This window comes from Oryx dammah, unplaced genomic scaffold, assembly GCF_014754425.2.
Source record: "Oryx dammah isolate SB20612 unplaced genomic scaffold, SCBI_Odam_1.1 HiC_scaffold_5, whole genome shotgun sequence".
Lineage (NCBI taxonomy): Eukaryota > Metazoa > Chordata > Mammalia > Artiodactyla > Bovidae > Oryx > Oryx dammah.
The window spans coordinates 29,450,014-29,465,836 of NW_024070189.1; the positions used below are offsets into that span (position 1 = coordinate 29,450,014).

The 15,823-nt window shown below is 39.6% G+C and overlaps 1 protein-coding gene across 1 annotated transcript in view; it reads right to left on the reverse strand.

The window, feature by feature from the left end:
- Positions 1 to 1,916: 1,916 nt before the first annotated feature.
- MSH3 (mutS homolog 3) overlaps positions 1,917 to 15,823 on the reverse strand; it is a 195,013-nt gene continuing 181,106 nt past the window's right edge. The window contains exons 22-24 of the mRNA XM_040239436.1: positions 14,790 to 14,919; positions 5,701 to 5,872; positions 1,917 to 2,643 (exon numbers count right to left, since the gene is read on the reverse strand). Coding sequence (XP_040095370.1) covers positions 2,547 to 2,643; positions 5,701 to 5,872; positions 14,790 to 14,919 — 399 coding nt within the window. The 3' untranslated portion in view covers positions 1,917 to 2,546. The remainder of the gene's footprint in view (positions 2,644 to 5,700; positions 5,873 to 14,789; positions 14,920 to 15,823) is intronic.

The window sequence follows — 15,823 nt, forward strand, 5'->3', positions numbered from 1 at the left end:
AACAGTATTGAGGGTGCTTAAGAAATAAAAACTAGAACTACCGTATGATCCTGCAGTCCCACTTCCAGATATATAATTAAAGGAAATCAACTCAGGATCTCAAATACATTATATCTAATGTTAGAACTGCAGCCCTCCTTAAGTTTGATACCTGGAGTATGTACCCAATCAATCATCTTTACTGCCAACCTCCACGACACATGCACAACCATCATAACTAGGACTCTGACACAACTTTCCCTTCAACACCTCAGTGCCCTGGCTGGGAAGGAGTCTCACTTAGAAAGGGTGTTTGGCACGGCTGGTCTTCTTTCAAACTTGGAGGCAGGCCTGACCTCCCGCAAAGTGGCTAGCTGATATCCTGCTTTATGTTAGGGGATCTACCTTGCAACATTCTGCACTGTCACTTGCCAGACTCTGGGGACTGTCACTGCCTGGACACACTACTCCTGAAACCCTTACCTGCTTGAATGTTGACACTGACCTGGGCAAGCCAGAGATGGCCCGGAATGTCCACCTGGACATGAGCAGTGACTGCTGGTCCCTGCAGCTCCCCGGCCATGGGCATGATATTCCTGAATTCATCTCCTTTTCTGTTGACCTGCCTTTAAAGCACTACCTCTATTAACATAAAACATTGACAGGCTTACTGAGTATTGAAACACTGTTTAAAAAGTGCTATTTTTTTTTATCATCTCTCAATAATGTGATTTATTGTATGAAGATTTTTTTTCTTTTATTTTTTTTAAATTTATTTTTTATTTTACTTTACAATTCTGTATTGGTTTTGCCATACATAATTCACTCATATCATGTATGATACCTAATTCATATTCAAATTCCCCTGATTGTCCTCAAAATGACTTTGTGTTTTTATTTTCTCCTATTTTTTGAAGCAAACATTTCTATAATTATCCAGAATAAAATTAAAAAGGAATAAACTTTTTTTTATATTAAAAAAAAAAAAAGTTAACCAGGGGTCATAGACACCAGCAGAATTGAGCTCAGAACAATTTTTATTTAATCTAAGGAAAGTTCTGCTTACTGTTCAATTCAATGTTTGATAGAAAGTTGAATTGTACTTTTGTTTTAGAACATCTTAAAAGCACGTAGTATCCTCTAATTCTCTCACAACTTTTAAACATATATAAATGTGTCATTTTGGAAAAAATAAATACTTTAAAAAAAAGTGCTATTTTTAAAAGTTAAAGAGTAAATCCCAACTAACTCTATTTTGAGATATTTTTGAGAATTTCATTGTATGTTAATAAAACATATAATGCAAGGATGGAGGAATCAAACCACATCATATTCTAACTCCATAAAGGGCTAGAGTGTAAGTGACTCAAAAGTGTAATGGTGGCCTAGCGGCTAAGACTCCCTGCTCCCAGTGGAAGGGTCTGGGTTTGAACTGGTTAGGGAATTTGATCCCACATGCCGAATACTAAGACCTGGCACAAATAAATAAATATATATTTTTACCACTTGCTTGGTTGCTCCAATCAACTTGGAGAGACTCAACTGACTGTCTCCAGGGCTCACTGTTACGGCCACTGTTACAAAATAACCTAAAGAAGAAATTAGAAATATGACCATCAAATGTGTGGAAGGCATTTCACTGAGTAAGAATGAAAACTGAGTGGGAAGTACGAAGGAGAACCTTTGCGCAAGAAAGAAAAAGCATATGAGAAGCCAGGTTTCCAGTGCTATAGAAAGCTCAGGGACACAGATGATCATGTGTTACCCTAACCTTGCAGGGAGGGAGTGCTTTTATGAATCAACAAAGCTCTAAGGAATTTGCTGTATCAGATAGTAGAAAGGTCCAAAGTGAGAAAGCTCAGTTCTGTGCACATGGGAAAAACAGCAACCTTGGTTCCATAACTAAACCCCAAATTCAACAAGAAAAAGATCATAAATTATGCCAAGTACTCATCAATATTTATTACTGAAATGAATGACAAATAATTTCATCCAACAATCTCCAAATTGCTTAAAACTATGGCAATATTTAACTTCTCAAATTTCATGACCTTGTTCTTTCTGTGCTCTAGTTTCTAAACAGCCTGACAATTCTGTTTCTTTTCAAAAATTCTATGCTCACAGTGAATAAACTGGTGGTATCATAAAATTATTTCAGTTCGAATAAAAGGTGTATTCCTGCCAGACATTTCACCCAGCTGCAAATTATCTGAACTGAAACAAATAAAATCATGCATTACTTTTTATATCAGCCTCTAAAACTTCATGAACTATACTGCCTACTTCAGATTTTACTTAGAAGCTTTTTTATTTTCTTTGAATTGTACTGTCCATGAGATTTTCTAATGACATGATAGGAATCTTAATATTCAAAACTGTTTATACTTTTAAAAATCAGGATAGCAGGAACCTATATAAAAGGCCTCCCTGTTTCTGATAGGGATATGCCACAGTCAGGCTTCATGCTCACATCACACAAAGATGGGCTGTTACTGGAGAGTTGTTTTCACACAGTTGGTATTTTTAATTCTCTATTTTTTGGTTCCAAAACGTAGCCTTTATTTTCATCACAAAGAGACGTCTGTAATTTCTTCTTCTGTCCACTTTTGCAAGTCTTTTGCATCATTTACCGTCCATAGCTTCGCAAAACTCTTTAGCTTTTTCCTGGACAGAAAATAAAATACCATTTCTTTTATAAATGGAATTGTTAGGGGCCAGTCCATCCCATCAAAACTATAAAAAGTCTGTGATATTAGAATAGCAGGCAGGCTGTATGGTTAGGAGGCTATGGCGGGGAGCATCAGCCTTTTGGTGAAAGAAGTTGTCAGGGCGGCTGCTTTAATCAAGAGACCAAGGTTGCTGATCAGCTCCAGGGAGGGGATGGCACAGCTTCCTCCTCTTCTAACTCAGCTAGAGGCTGTGTGTGCTCACAGGATGAGAAGTGAAATTGACTTAATAAAATAATGCAGGCTATTGGAAAAGTAAAATGCCAACATAACACAGACCTACTTTTCTTTCTGCAAAAATGCAATCCAGTTAAATATTAACATCTCATGAAAAACCTGAATGAACTTTTTGACCAAGCCAATATTTAGGGTCTGAAGACGGAATGTGTGAGTTCCAATCACGGCTCTACCATCAACTAGCTGGGTGACCCTGGTCCCGGTCAGTTTCCTACCCTCACGTGGCCTCATTTTTCCCAACTACAACATAGGATGAGAGCAGTACCTATTTCACAAGGTTATCCTGAGGGTTAAGTGAATCAATGTATGTAAAGCAATAAGAATAGTACCTGGCTACAGTGTCTAGGCTGCTGCTAAGGACTGACTACCTAAACTTGCTGGTATCCATAGCAAGCACTCAATACATACTAGCTTTTAACAAATGCACAAGGATGCACCAGATTCAGTTTGGGTTCTGTGACCAATGAAATCCATGTGATAACCACTTTTAGTGAAAAGGAAAAACAACAAATAGAGTATGTCCTGATAAATCAAAAGATATCATGCCAATGCAGCCTCTTTCTACAATTCTCTGTCTTATTAAGCTAACTTTCTAGATTTTAAAATATTATATACTAATTGGAAGAGCTAAAATATTTTTTCCCTTCTTATTTTTAAATTAATTTATTTTAATTGGAGAATAATTACTTTACAATATTGTGACGGTTTCTGCTATATATCAACATGAATTGGCCACAGTCTCTCACCACCCTATCCCTCTGGGTTGTCCCAGAGCACTGGCTTTGGGTACTCTGCTTCATGCATCGAATTTGCACTTTGTCCTCTATTTTACATATGGTAATGTACATGTTTCAATGGTGTTTTCTCAAACGATCTCACCCTCGCCTTCTCCCACTGAGTCCAAAAGTCCTTTACATCTGTGTCTCCTTTGCTGCCCTGCATGTAGGATCCTTGGTGCCATCTTTCTAAATTCCATATATATGCATTAATATACAGTAGTTGTCTTTCGGAAGAGTTAAAATACTTATAAATAACCTGTGAATTTTACTGCTCTTGCTTTATAGCCTACAAGAACTTTCATATCTTACTGCCATCTTGCATCTTTTGTAGTAAAATTTAATTCTAGTTTCTTTATGAAAAAAGAAAAATAAGAAGACAACAAGAGAGGATTTATCTGACTTTGAGCAGAACTAAGGGCTAAGCTTACTTTTAAAATCTCATAGATGATCACTTTCCCCTCTAGAAAAATTTTATGTGAATCTACTTTGTAACAAGTAACTAGAAGTAGCCCGTCACTGACTGGATCATTTGTTTCTAATCTGGTGTTGTGGAAAGGATCCAGAAGAGAATGCCACCGGAGCAAAGGACAAAGTGCTGCAGTGTTCCAGCACTTTGGACCTGGCCCCCCACCGGTTACCATGGCAAGGTTAGGAGTGTGAGGCAGAAACACAGAGGAAGAATGAAGAGGAGCAGAAGCTGTTGCAGGACTGTCGGTATACAAGCTGGCGACTGTCTCTTTAACTAAAATATCAGGTGTTCATGGTTCAATTTTTAAATTGGTAATAATTCCCAGAACTAAAAAATATTCCTACAGCATAATGGCCGGCCAGGATGGTCTATCTGACATACAGCCTATTCGCTCCAGATCACATGGTCATGGACCAGAGCAATAATGCCCTGCCCCAGGTCAATTAGACTCTTCAGGCAGAGCAGGGTGGGGTAGGAGGTAGGCGAGGAGTTTATGCTGTTTTAAAATATAATCTTATATTTGGGAAACAAAAGGCTGCAATTTATTATTTATTAATAGGATATTTTCTTAGGAATATCTTCCTTCCAAAGTATGTTTCAGTTTGTATGACGAGCAGTTTATATACTGACTACATACTCGCTGGATGTCCAGGGTAAAAGTGCATTCACATAAAGCATTCTAGGTGGTGGAGAAGTTTGTTTAGAATAAAAAATCTGTCACAAACAAATCCACAAAGTGACATGCACAGATACCGACTCTAATCACCTAGCTCTGTGATACTGATTTTACCAAAAAGTTCATTCAGGCATTTCTGTAAGATGTTATGTAAAAAACCTAAAGTACTTGGTTGAAAGTGAAAGTGAAAGTGAAGTCACTCAGTCGTGTCTGACTCTTTGGGACCCATAGACTGTAGCCCACTAAGCTCCTCTGTCCATAGGATTCTCCAGGCAAGAATACTGGAGAGGGTTGCCATTTCCTTCTCCAGGGGATCTTCCTGGCCCAGGGATCGAACCCAGGTCTCCCACATTGCAGGCAGACGCTTTAACCTCTGCACTACCAGGGAAGCCCCAGTACTATTATTTTCATTCACATTCTGACAGAATTCTTCATTTTTGAATGCAACTGCTGCATATCTGAATGAGCATAAAAGAGTATAAAAGAAATACTCTAAATATTATTTATATATCGAGGTTTCCATTAGTAATATTCTTCATAAATGAATATTTTAAGCAACCAATGTGTTGGTATACATTAAGGAGTTAATTCTTTAGCAAAATGATTGGAAAACCAACTTAGCAACTTAACAGATAAAGATCTGACTAGAGAGGTCTAAATGAATTCACATGGGCTTTGGGGAAAACCATTTTCATTTTATCATTATTGAATGTTTCAGAATATTTGAAGAGGTGCTTGAAGGAAGATCTGATGTTCATTTACAGGACAATCCTCTTCCTGGGACAACTTGGAAGAGTTCATTATAAATCAAAAATGCAGCACAATCATTCTGACCTTTTCATATTTACTAATCCTTCCAGCTCTTTGGACTTGCTAGCTGCTTTCTTTAAAATTTCTCCAGGAACATCTGCTAGTTTAGCCACATTGAGTCCATAACTCCTTGCTGCAATTCCTCTGGTTATTTGATAAAGAAATATGACAGAATCAGGGACCTGGTCTTCTTCACCTAAAAAAATAAAGTTGAAAGAAAGAGACAGATAAAGAAAACCACACTTGAAAATTGAAAGAAATTAAAGACAAAATAGAAATCTGTGTAACTTTATTCAATTAAAATTTGTAATCTGAAAAAGAAATTCATTGTTCCTAATCTCGTTACCTTCTTTTCTCAATATTACATATCTAGAAAAAGGGTAAATACCGTTTTGAAAATGCTTTTGCATTTAGGATCTATCTTTTAGCTCAGTTAAAATGCTTTTTAACAATTATTCATTGTAAGTTTAGAAATATTTAGTTGTATGCTGCTTGCTGAAACTTTTCAAATGAATTTCTATACCCAAAAAAGAGTGATTCTGATACATGGTACAATATAATTTCTCCTTTAAAAAGTTTTTTTTTTAAGTGTTTTCCAGTGAAAGAGTGTATTCACCAGTCTTGTATGTAACATACTCTGTAAAGTAACATATATAAAGGATATTTCCAAGAGTGCAAGAAACAAAGCCACAAAACCAGATAAGGAAATAGTACATGTTGCATAGTTTAAATGACAAGACTAAGAAATTCTGGCTTATTAAATATCCTGGTTAAAAAAGAGTTATACATATTAAAGTTGATACTGATCACATGTGGGCATGCTAAGTTGCTTCAGTTATGTCCAACTCTGTGCAGCCCTATGGCCCTATAGCCCACCAGGCTCCTCTGTCCATGGGATTCTCCAGGCAAGAATACTGGAGTGGGCTGCCATGCTTTCCTCCAGGGATCGAACCCCAGGTCTCTTGCATTGGCAAGCAGGTTCTTTACCACTAGCACCACCTGGAAAGCCCATGGATGCTGTTTGGTACCATCCAAATCCCATTCAGACTGCCCCAGCTATTAGAGCAACCCTCAGTTGTGTGCTCTCTTTGGGAACTTCTGCAGCTGGAGAAAGCTGTTTCACCCAAGGTCACCTCCCATCTTGGGGAGCCTGCGTCCAGTGGACTGGCTGCTACAGGGGCTGATAGGCAGCTTCGAAGGTGGCCACCAAAGCTCCCCTGCCTCCTGGTGTCCATGTCCTTGTGTCATTCTCCCTCTCTGACCGTGAGCTGAACCAAGGGACTTGCTTCTCATGAATAGAATATGACAAAAGTTATGGCATGTCACTTTTGAGATTAGATTGCAGGAGACTGTGGCCTGTCTCGGGCGCTCTCACTTTCCTCCCTATTGCTCTAAAGGGAGCCAGCAGCCATATTGCGGGCTGCCCTATGGAGAGGTCCACATGGAAAGAAACCGATGCCTCTGGTCAACAAGTTAGTGGGGTCTGGAGGCCAGCCAACAGCTGTGTGAGTGACCTCAGAAGGGACATTCTGAGGCATGCCAGCAGCATGTGAGGGGGCTGGGAAATAGGTCGTCCCAGTCAGGCCCTGAAGTGATGCTACTTGGCCAATATTTGGATGAAGCCTGTGAGAGACTGTGAGGTGTTCAGCTTGGGTTCATGACCCACAGGAATTATGAGATAATAAACAGTTGCTGGGCTAAGCTGCTATGTTTTAGGGGGAAATTTGTTATGGAACAATAGATAATAAAAGGCATAAAAGTCTGGCTCTCTCACCTCAAGCTGAGGTGACTCTGAAGGACCAACCCCTGACTGGGCTCTCTGCAGGGTTGGCTGAAGTCTTACAAGTGTAATGCAGCTCAGGGCTGCCCAGTCCTGCTTGGGTGTTGATGGTGAAAGCATTCCTCAATAAAACTTTGACACTCAAATTTCAGATCTGTTTCCTAGGGCACCAGTCTACCACCTAATACATATGCTTGAAGCTAAAACTTTTAAAGAATTGGGATATCATGAAGTACAGTGTTCACTGGAAGGACTGATGTTGAAGCTGAAACTCCAATACTTTGGCCACCTGATGCAAAGAGCTGACTCACTGGAAAAAACCTTGATGCTGGGAAAGATTGAGGGCAGGAGGAGAAGGGGATGACAGAGAATGAGATGGTTGGATGGCATCACTGACTCAATGGGCATGAGTTTGAGTAAACTCCAGGAGTTGGTGACAGACAGGGAGGCTTGGCGTGCTGCGGTCCATGGGGTTGCAAAGAGTCGGACACAAGTGAGCAACTGAACTGAATTGAAGTACAGTAATACAAAGACAACACTACGAAGATATTCAGAACAAAATGTGCCACTCTGGCATGCAGACTCTCGAGTTGAAGACAGTGAAGGTCCAAAAGGCTCAGGAAGACCTTTCTATCTCCCTCTTCAATGGTCTAAAAGAATTTAGATGGGCAGAGGGGTGCTGGCTCAGAGACAGACTATTACCAGAGAGAACTTTTATCAGAATGACCTATGCATATGGCAAGACAAACAATCTAATTAACAAATATCTGTTTTTCCCATTTTCCCGTCATTTACCCTCCTCCTCTTTGAAGCTCCTTCTCCTATCCCATTCCTTAGCTCAGGATGGTAGAGAAGCCTCAACTGCCTCACTGGCTCTCATATTTTTCTGGGGCTCCTGTAGGTACATAATTAAATTTGCTTTTCTCCAGTTAATCTGCCTTATGTTAATTTGGTTATCAGATCAGCCAAAGAACCAGGAACAAATTCTTCCTCCCCAACAGCTGCATACAGTTTTAATCTTCGATAAATCTAAAGCAATTCAGGATTATGCAGCTTTTATTACAAACTTCAACATAATTGCACTCTACTGCAAAAAATGGCCAAGATGACCAGATTCACAGTGACTTCTGAGACCCTGGCATACTTATTATAAGTTTATCAGGAGTTTTTCTCATAACATTATTTCATTTGATAAATATGTAAGCTTTACTCTTTTATTAGCTAAAAGCTAAAAAGCCCAAAGACTGAACACAACAGAGAAAAAAGGACAATGGAAATTTCTTTAATCTCCTCTAAGAATTAAGCAACAGACAAATAATACCTTTTTAAGGGTGGGTGCTAGAGGTGGGAGGTGAAAAGAAAGCTGATACTCTCAGAATACATAGACTAAAACTCACATTGCAAAGCACTAAGAATATCCTTTACCTCCAAAGAAAACTAAAGGAACACAAAGAACAGGTGACGAAGTGGGTGGGAAAAGACTAGGGAGGAAGCATGTAGAAACCAGTGCCTGCTAACCTGGATAGTTTTTTTTTTACCCTTCAATTGCTCACAAGACCCAAAGCGAAGTGAACAGAAGTGGGGTATCAAAAAGGTGAACTCTCTTCATTTTTAAGACAAACTTTAAGACTTTATCACTTCAACTAGGCTAGTCCTAACTGATGTTTTCACCTCCAGCCTCACCTCTATAATCCAGACTTGACAATGACCTTTCTAAAAATGAGATTAATTCATCTGTCAGTCCATCTGTCCATTCATTATCCATCCATTCATCCATCCATTCATCTATCCATCCTTTACTGAAAGCCTGCTACTAAATTCTATAAACTCCCCTCATTTAAACACTGCTTTGCTGACAGCTTTTTTCTTTTTTTGCTTTATATACATATAATATGTATAATATGTAGTATATATAATATAGCTAGCTAAAGATGCTTCTTAAATGCAGCTATAAAATATAGCTAAATTATATCTGTTGCCCCAAAAGACTCATTAACACATCTCAGGACAAACGACTGCTGAATCTGTCATCATATGTAGTCTCTACTTTAGTAATGGTCATGGTAGTTCTTGGTGGCACTAGTGGTAAAGAACCTGCCTGCCAATGCAAGAGACATAAGAGATGTAGGTTTGACCCCTGTTGGGAAGATCCCCTGGAGAAGGAAATGGCAACCCACTCCAGTGTTCCTGCCTGGAGAATCCCATGGACAGAGGAGCCTGGTGGGCTACAATCCATGGGGTCACAAAGAGTCGGACACAACTGAAGCGACTTTAGCACACAGCATGGTAGTTCTTAGAGCAGCATCAAGGTAAATAATGTGACCACTCTTCCATAATCACCTGAAGGAGCTGTATTATAGGTTCTGCCTTAAGACTTTCACCACTCTTCCATGGGAAGGAGAGGGAAGAATGGGAGGAGGAACAGAGAAAGAGAGGACAGGGAGTGCGTATGTGCGTGTCTGTATGTAAGACGGAAATGTGGAGGCAGAAAGAGCCAGGTCAGAGAGCAGATGGGAAAAGCAACTCATGTCTTTACAGCCTCAAATAAAAGCTCATGGTGAGGACTCTCCTTATAAGCTATGACCATTTCGTGTGTGTGTGTGTGTGGTGTGTGTGTGTGTGTGTGTGTGTTAGTTGCTCAGTCGTGTCCGACTCTTTGCGACCCCATGGACTGTAGCCCACCAGGCTCCTCTGTCCGTGGAATTCTCCAGGCAAGAATACTGGAGTGGGTTGCCAATTCCTTCTCCAATGATCATTTCTTAAATGGATATTATTGAAAAGCTTATCTGACACTGCTTAGAGTCAGTGAAAGCAATCACTCAAGTTTCTCCCTGTTACAGGGAAACTTAGCACAACTGTCTTAAAGCAAAACTTCTCTAGGCAGTTAATAAATAGATGTGTGCTGATCAAATAGTTTCTGAAATCACTTTCAGGAGAGATTCCTAAAAGTTATTAGACACGGATGACATTAGGTGACTTGTCCAAGATCTTATGGACCGAAAGACACTAAAACGCAGGTTTGTCACTGCTGGTCCATTGATTTATCTACCACCCCAAGGGAAAGAGATAAACATAGAGTCTTGAAAGGTACCCAAAAGGCCTTTGGGGAATTTACTGATGACCAATAGCCTCTAATTTAGACAGAAGAGGGGTTAGGTCAGAGGCAAAGGATGAAGCCAGGGGTAATACTGAATGTGAGCAGGCAATGGAGCAATGCTTCAAGTTTCTGCGAGAAAATTATTCTCAACCTAAAATTCTAGCCCTAGCTAAATTATAAATCCAGTATGAAGGTATAATGGAGATATTTTCATTCATGCAGAGTCTTAAAATTTTTATCTCCTTTAATTAATATTATTAGCAGCTTCTCCAAAATCTATTACACTTCTAAGAAAACCCTGATTTATAAAGGGATTAATTCCCTGAGAAATGCTGGGCTGGATGAAGCACAAGCTGGAATCAATATTGTTGGGAGAAATATCAATAACCTCAGACATGCAGGTGACACCAAACTTATGGCAGAAAATGAAAAACTAAAGAGTCTCTTGATGAAAGTGAAAGAGGAGAGTGAAAAAGTTGGTTTAAAACTCAACATTCAGAAAACTAAGATCATGGCATCTGGTGCCATCACTTCATGGCAAATAGATGGGGAAACAGTGGAAACAGCGGCAGACCTTATTTTGGGGGGCTCCAAAATCACTGGAGATGGTGACTGCAGCCATAAAATTAAAAGATGCTTGCTCCTTGGAAGAAAAGTTATGACCAATCTAGACAGCATATTAAAAAGCAGAAACATTGACAGCAAAGGTCCCTTTAGTAAAAGCTGTGGTTTTTCTGGTGGTCATGTATGGATGTGAGAGTTGGACTATAAAGAAAACTGAGCACTGAAGAATTGATGCTTTTGAACCGTGGTATTGGAGACTCTTGAGAGTCCCTCGGACTGCAAAGAGATCCAACCAGTCCATCCTAAAGGAAATCAGTCCTGAATATTCATTGAAGGACTGATGATAAAGCTGAAACTCCAATACTTTGGCCACCTGATACGAAGAGCTGACTCAATGGAAAAAACCTTGATGCTGAGAAAGATTGAAGGTGGGAGGAGAAGGGGACAACAGAGGATGAGATGGTTGGATGGCATCACCTAATTGACAGACATGAGTTTGAGTAAACTCTGGGAATTGATGATGGACAGGGAGGCCTGGCGTGCTGCAGTCCAAGGGATCACAAAGGGTCAGACACAGCTGAGCGACTGAACTGAACTAACTCCCTGACCATTTAACCCAGGGGATAATGTCCTTATGTCTACTTCCAAATGTTGATTCCAATTAGTCTAGACTGTTCAAAGTTATCCTTGCCATTCTCACTTCTAGAAAGTGGTTGAAGAATGAGCATGTGCACTGATTCACTTTGCTGTACAACAAAAACTAACACAACATTGTAAAAGCAACTACCGTTGTTTAGTCACTAAGTCCTTGTGTCCAACTCTTTTGTGACCCCATGGACTGTAGCCCACCAGGCTCCTCTGTCCATGGGATTCTCCAGGCAAGAATACTGGCGTGGGTTGCCATTTCCTCCTGTAGGAGATCTTCCAGACCCAGGGATGGAACCTGCATCTCCTGCATTTCCTGCATTGCAGGCGGATTCTTTATCACTGAGCCACCATATTCCAATAAAAATTAATTAAAAGAAAAAAAAATGAGCATGTGAATCAGCTCTGAAAATAAGACAGGACACTGATGAGATCCTAGTAGGCATCTAAGAAAAGTGCTCCTGCTCCTAAGAAAGATTCACAGGAAATGCTGGTCCTTTTTCTTCCTTCGGACATTATCAGTGCTGGATGTGATGCCCAAAAGAACTGCAGCCATCTTGCTACTAGTGTGATGATGAAATTAGCAGAGCAGGAAGACAAAGCCCGGAGAACTACAAAGAAGAGAAGCTGAAGCCCACCCTTCCTGAGGTTCCCGTAATACAAGATTGTATTTATCCTCATTGTCTGAGCCAGAGTGAGTCCAAGCATTCTGTTACTTGCAAGCAAAGGAACAGAAGACAGGTTAAGAGACATCCCAGAATGACACCAAGGCAGGTCTCGAGACAACAGCTGAGGTCTAGGGAGAAACCAGTACAGATGAGCAGGAGGACATAAGCCTCCAAAAGGAATGACCCCAGTAAGGAAAACTGGAATCAATAGGTGCAATCACGTGAAAACTCTCTAGAGAGGCGTTTTACAGTTACGGGAGGATAGATTCAACAAGAGACTCAAAACAATGAAATGAAAGAATAAAAACAATTAATTATGACCTTGGAGAAAAAAGGTACAAAAGAAAGAAAACATACTTGTCTCCATATGGGCCTCATGAGTAAGCAATAACTAATGGCAGTAACAGTGAAAACAATGAATGTGAATAAAATAGGAAAAATGTGAAACTATTACACTACGAGGAAACGGGAAGGGAGGACTGAAGACCTTCATTTAACACAAGCAGTCAGTAATATTGTCAGGTTGGTGAACCAAGAGATAGGAAAATAAGCACCGTATTTAGACCCAGGGAAGAAATGGATGGATGAAAGAGCCGAAAACAGTTGCCTTGGGACTGGAGGGAGGAGGGGCCGTAGAGGAAAAAAATGGAAGAGGGGACCACTGCTGTTAGCACAAGTCTTTAGCATCATTTAGTTTTTCTAAAATTCTGTTCATGAATAAAAATTTAAATCAATAAAATAAAAAGTCAAAACACTTAAGATATAAGGGTCTGGGTTAGCAGTTCACATCAAATGCTTACCACTGACCCTCCCCTGTTGGTGAAATCTGTTTTGTTTATCCCATGCAGTTTTAGCTTATGAGCTCCTCCTGTCACTTTGGATGCAGATGAATAGATGTGAAACTGTCTCCATGAGAGAATTTATGGTGTGTTTTCCAAGATTGAATGGTGGTGAAAGGCAAGGATTGCCTAACTATATTTATCTCAGGTCCACTGCTGTTTTATTTGGGCCAGTTGCCTGATTTCTTTTTCAGGTCCATCCTTACTTATTACTTTTCCAAAATAAAATCTGGACTATGAAGTATTTTGGATAATGGATTTTCCATTGTAGCACACCAACTGTGTAAACCATCACTGGCCCACAGGCTGGTGGCTTAAAAAAATTACTACTGAACATGGGGAAAAATGCTAAAATCTACTACATTATTAACAGCGCTTGAATTTTTTTTATTGGCTAATGACGTTTTTTTCATGAAATGTTTCATTTCTGTGACATGAGTAGTAAGTGGAAGGCTAAGAAAAAAATACTGTAACTCTCACATAGCAGTTCTAACAGAGATGAAAAGAACCTGCAGGCAGAGGGCATGGATTCTAGGTTCAACTCAGCTCCTACACAGGTGCCTGACATGGGGACCCAATTTACTTGAGATTCACTTTCCTTGTCAAATTAAGATAAAACATATGTCCAGTACAGAATATTAGAGACATCACTTTGCCAACAAAGGTCCGTACAGTCATAGCTATGGTTTTTCCAGTAGTTATGCACGGATGTGAGAGTTGGACTATAAAGAAGACTGAGTGCCGAAGAATTGATGCTTTTGAACTGTGGTGCTGCAGAAGAGTCTTGAGAGTCCCCTGGACTGCAAGGAGATCAGACTAGTCAATCCTAAAGGAAACCAACCCTGAATATTCATTGGAAGGACTGATGCTGAAGCTGAAGCTCCAATACTTAGGCCACATGATGCAAAGAGCCCACTCACTGGAAAAGACCCTGATGCTGAGAAAGATTGAGGACAAGAAGAGAAGGGGGCAAAAGAGGGTGAGATGGTTGGATGGCATCACTGACTCAATGGACACAAGTTTGAACAAACTCCAGGAGATGGTGAAGGACAGGGAAGCCTTGTGTGCTGCAGTTCATGGGGTCATAAGGAGTCAGACACAACTGAGCGACTGAACAGCAAATATAGAATATTGCTCTTAGTAAGTAATTCATGTTAAATCATATTTTGGGAAATATATTGAGTATTTTTCAAAGATTACTAATATACTTGACTGTTAAGGCATCTTTCCTAACATGGACCTAGGAGTAAAATCTAAATGTTCCCCCCTCACCCCACCTTCTTCTTGAAGAAAAATGAGATAAAGAGGGCTAGAGAAGGACTTAGACATGGCGAGGAGAAATGCAAACTCTGTTTGACCCTAAGCTTAGAGAAAATGATGTTGGACAAATGTCAATTACAATCGACATTCACAGTTTTTATTATTAATAAGCAATAAGTTCATACTCCTATGAATTTTGGGTTATTCATCACAAAAACCAACAGAATGATAGATGTACTTATTGCAAGAACAATTCATACCTGTATCCTGTTTGCTTTCATCCTCGTTGACCAAAAATCCCATGTGATAATTCCCCACCTGCTGTGAGTAACTTTTTTCCAGCTCACAAACTGGTGGATAATGAGTAACAAACAGGGTTAAGGATTTCACCTAAAGCAGTGAGACATAATGAAAGTTATTTTATTTTTAAATTTAAAATTTTCTCCAACTTTATTTTGAAAAATTTCAAACCTTCATAAAAGCTGCAACAAAAGTACAATGGACATTCATATATTCTTTATCTAGACAGCCATTTGTTAGTATTTTGCTGTATTTCCCCTTTCTTCCTTCCTCCCTCCTCTATTACATGAACACACATAGTTTTTTTCCTGAACCATTTAAGAACTGCAGACATCATGAAACTTTATCCTTAAATACTTAAGATTCTATCTTCTGAGAACAAAAACATTCTCCTCCATAACCAAAATAAAGTTATTATGCTCAAGAAATTTAACATTGATATATCACTATTTGGGCTTCCCTGGTGGCTCAAAGGGTAAAGAATCTGCCTGTAATGTAGGAGACCCAGGTTCAATCCCTGTGTTAGAAAGATCCCCTGGAGAAGGGTATGGCAACCCACTCCAGTATTCTTGCCTGAAGAATTCCATGGACAGAGGAGCCTGGTGGGCTACAGTCCATGGGGTCGCAAACTATCAGACACAACTAAGGCGACTAACACTTTTACTATCACCATTTACTAATTATGTAGTCTGTGAATTTCTCTTACTGTCCCAATAATGTTCTTTAGAAATTTTTTTTAATATATTTATTTATTTGGCTGTGCTGGGTCTTAGCTACAGCATGTGGAATATAGTTCCCAAACCACGGATTGAACCCAGGCCCCCTGTATTGGAAGTCTCAGCCACTGGATCATCAGGGAAGTCCCTAGAAACCTCTTTATATTAAAAAAAAAAATCAAGATTCATGTAGTACACCTGGTCATGTCTATTTAGTCCCCATTAATCTAGAAGAATTCTCCAGACTTCTCTCTTTTTTACTTTTATGTCTTTAAAAT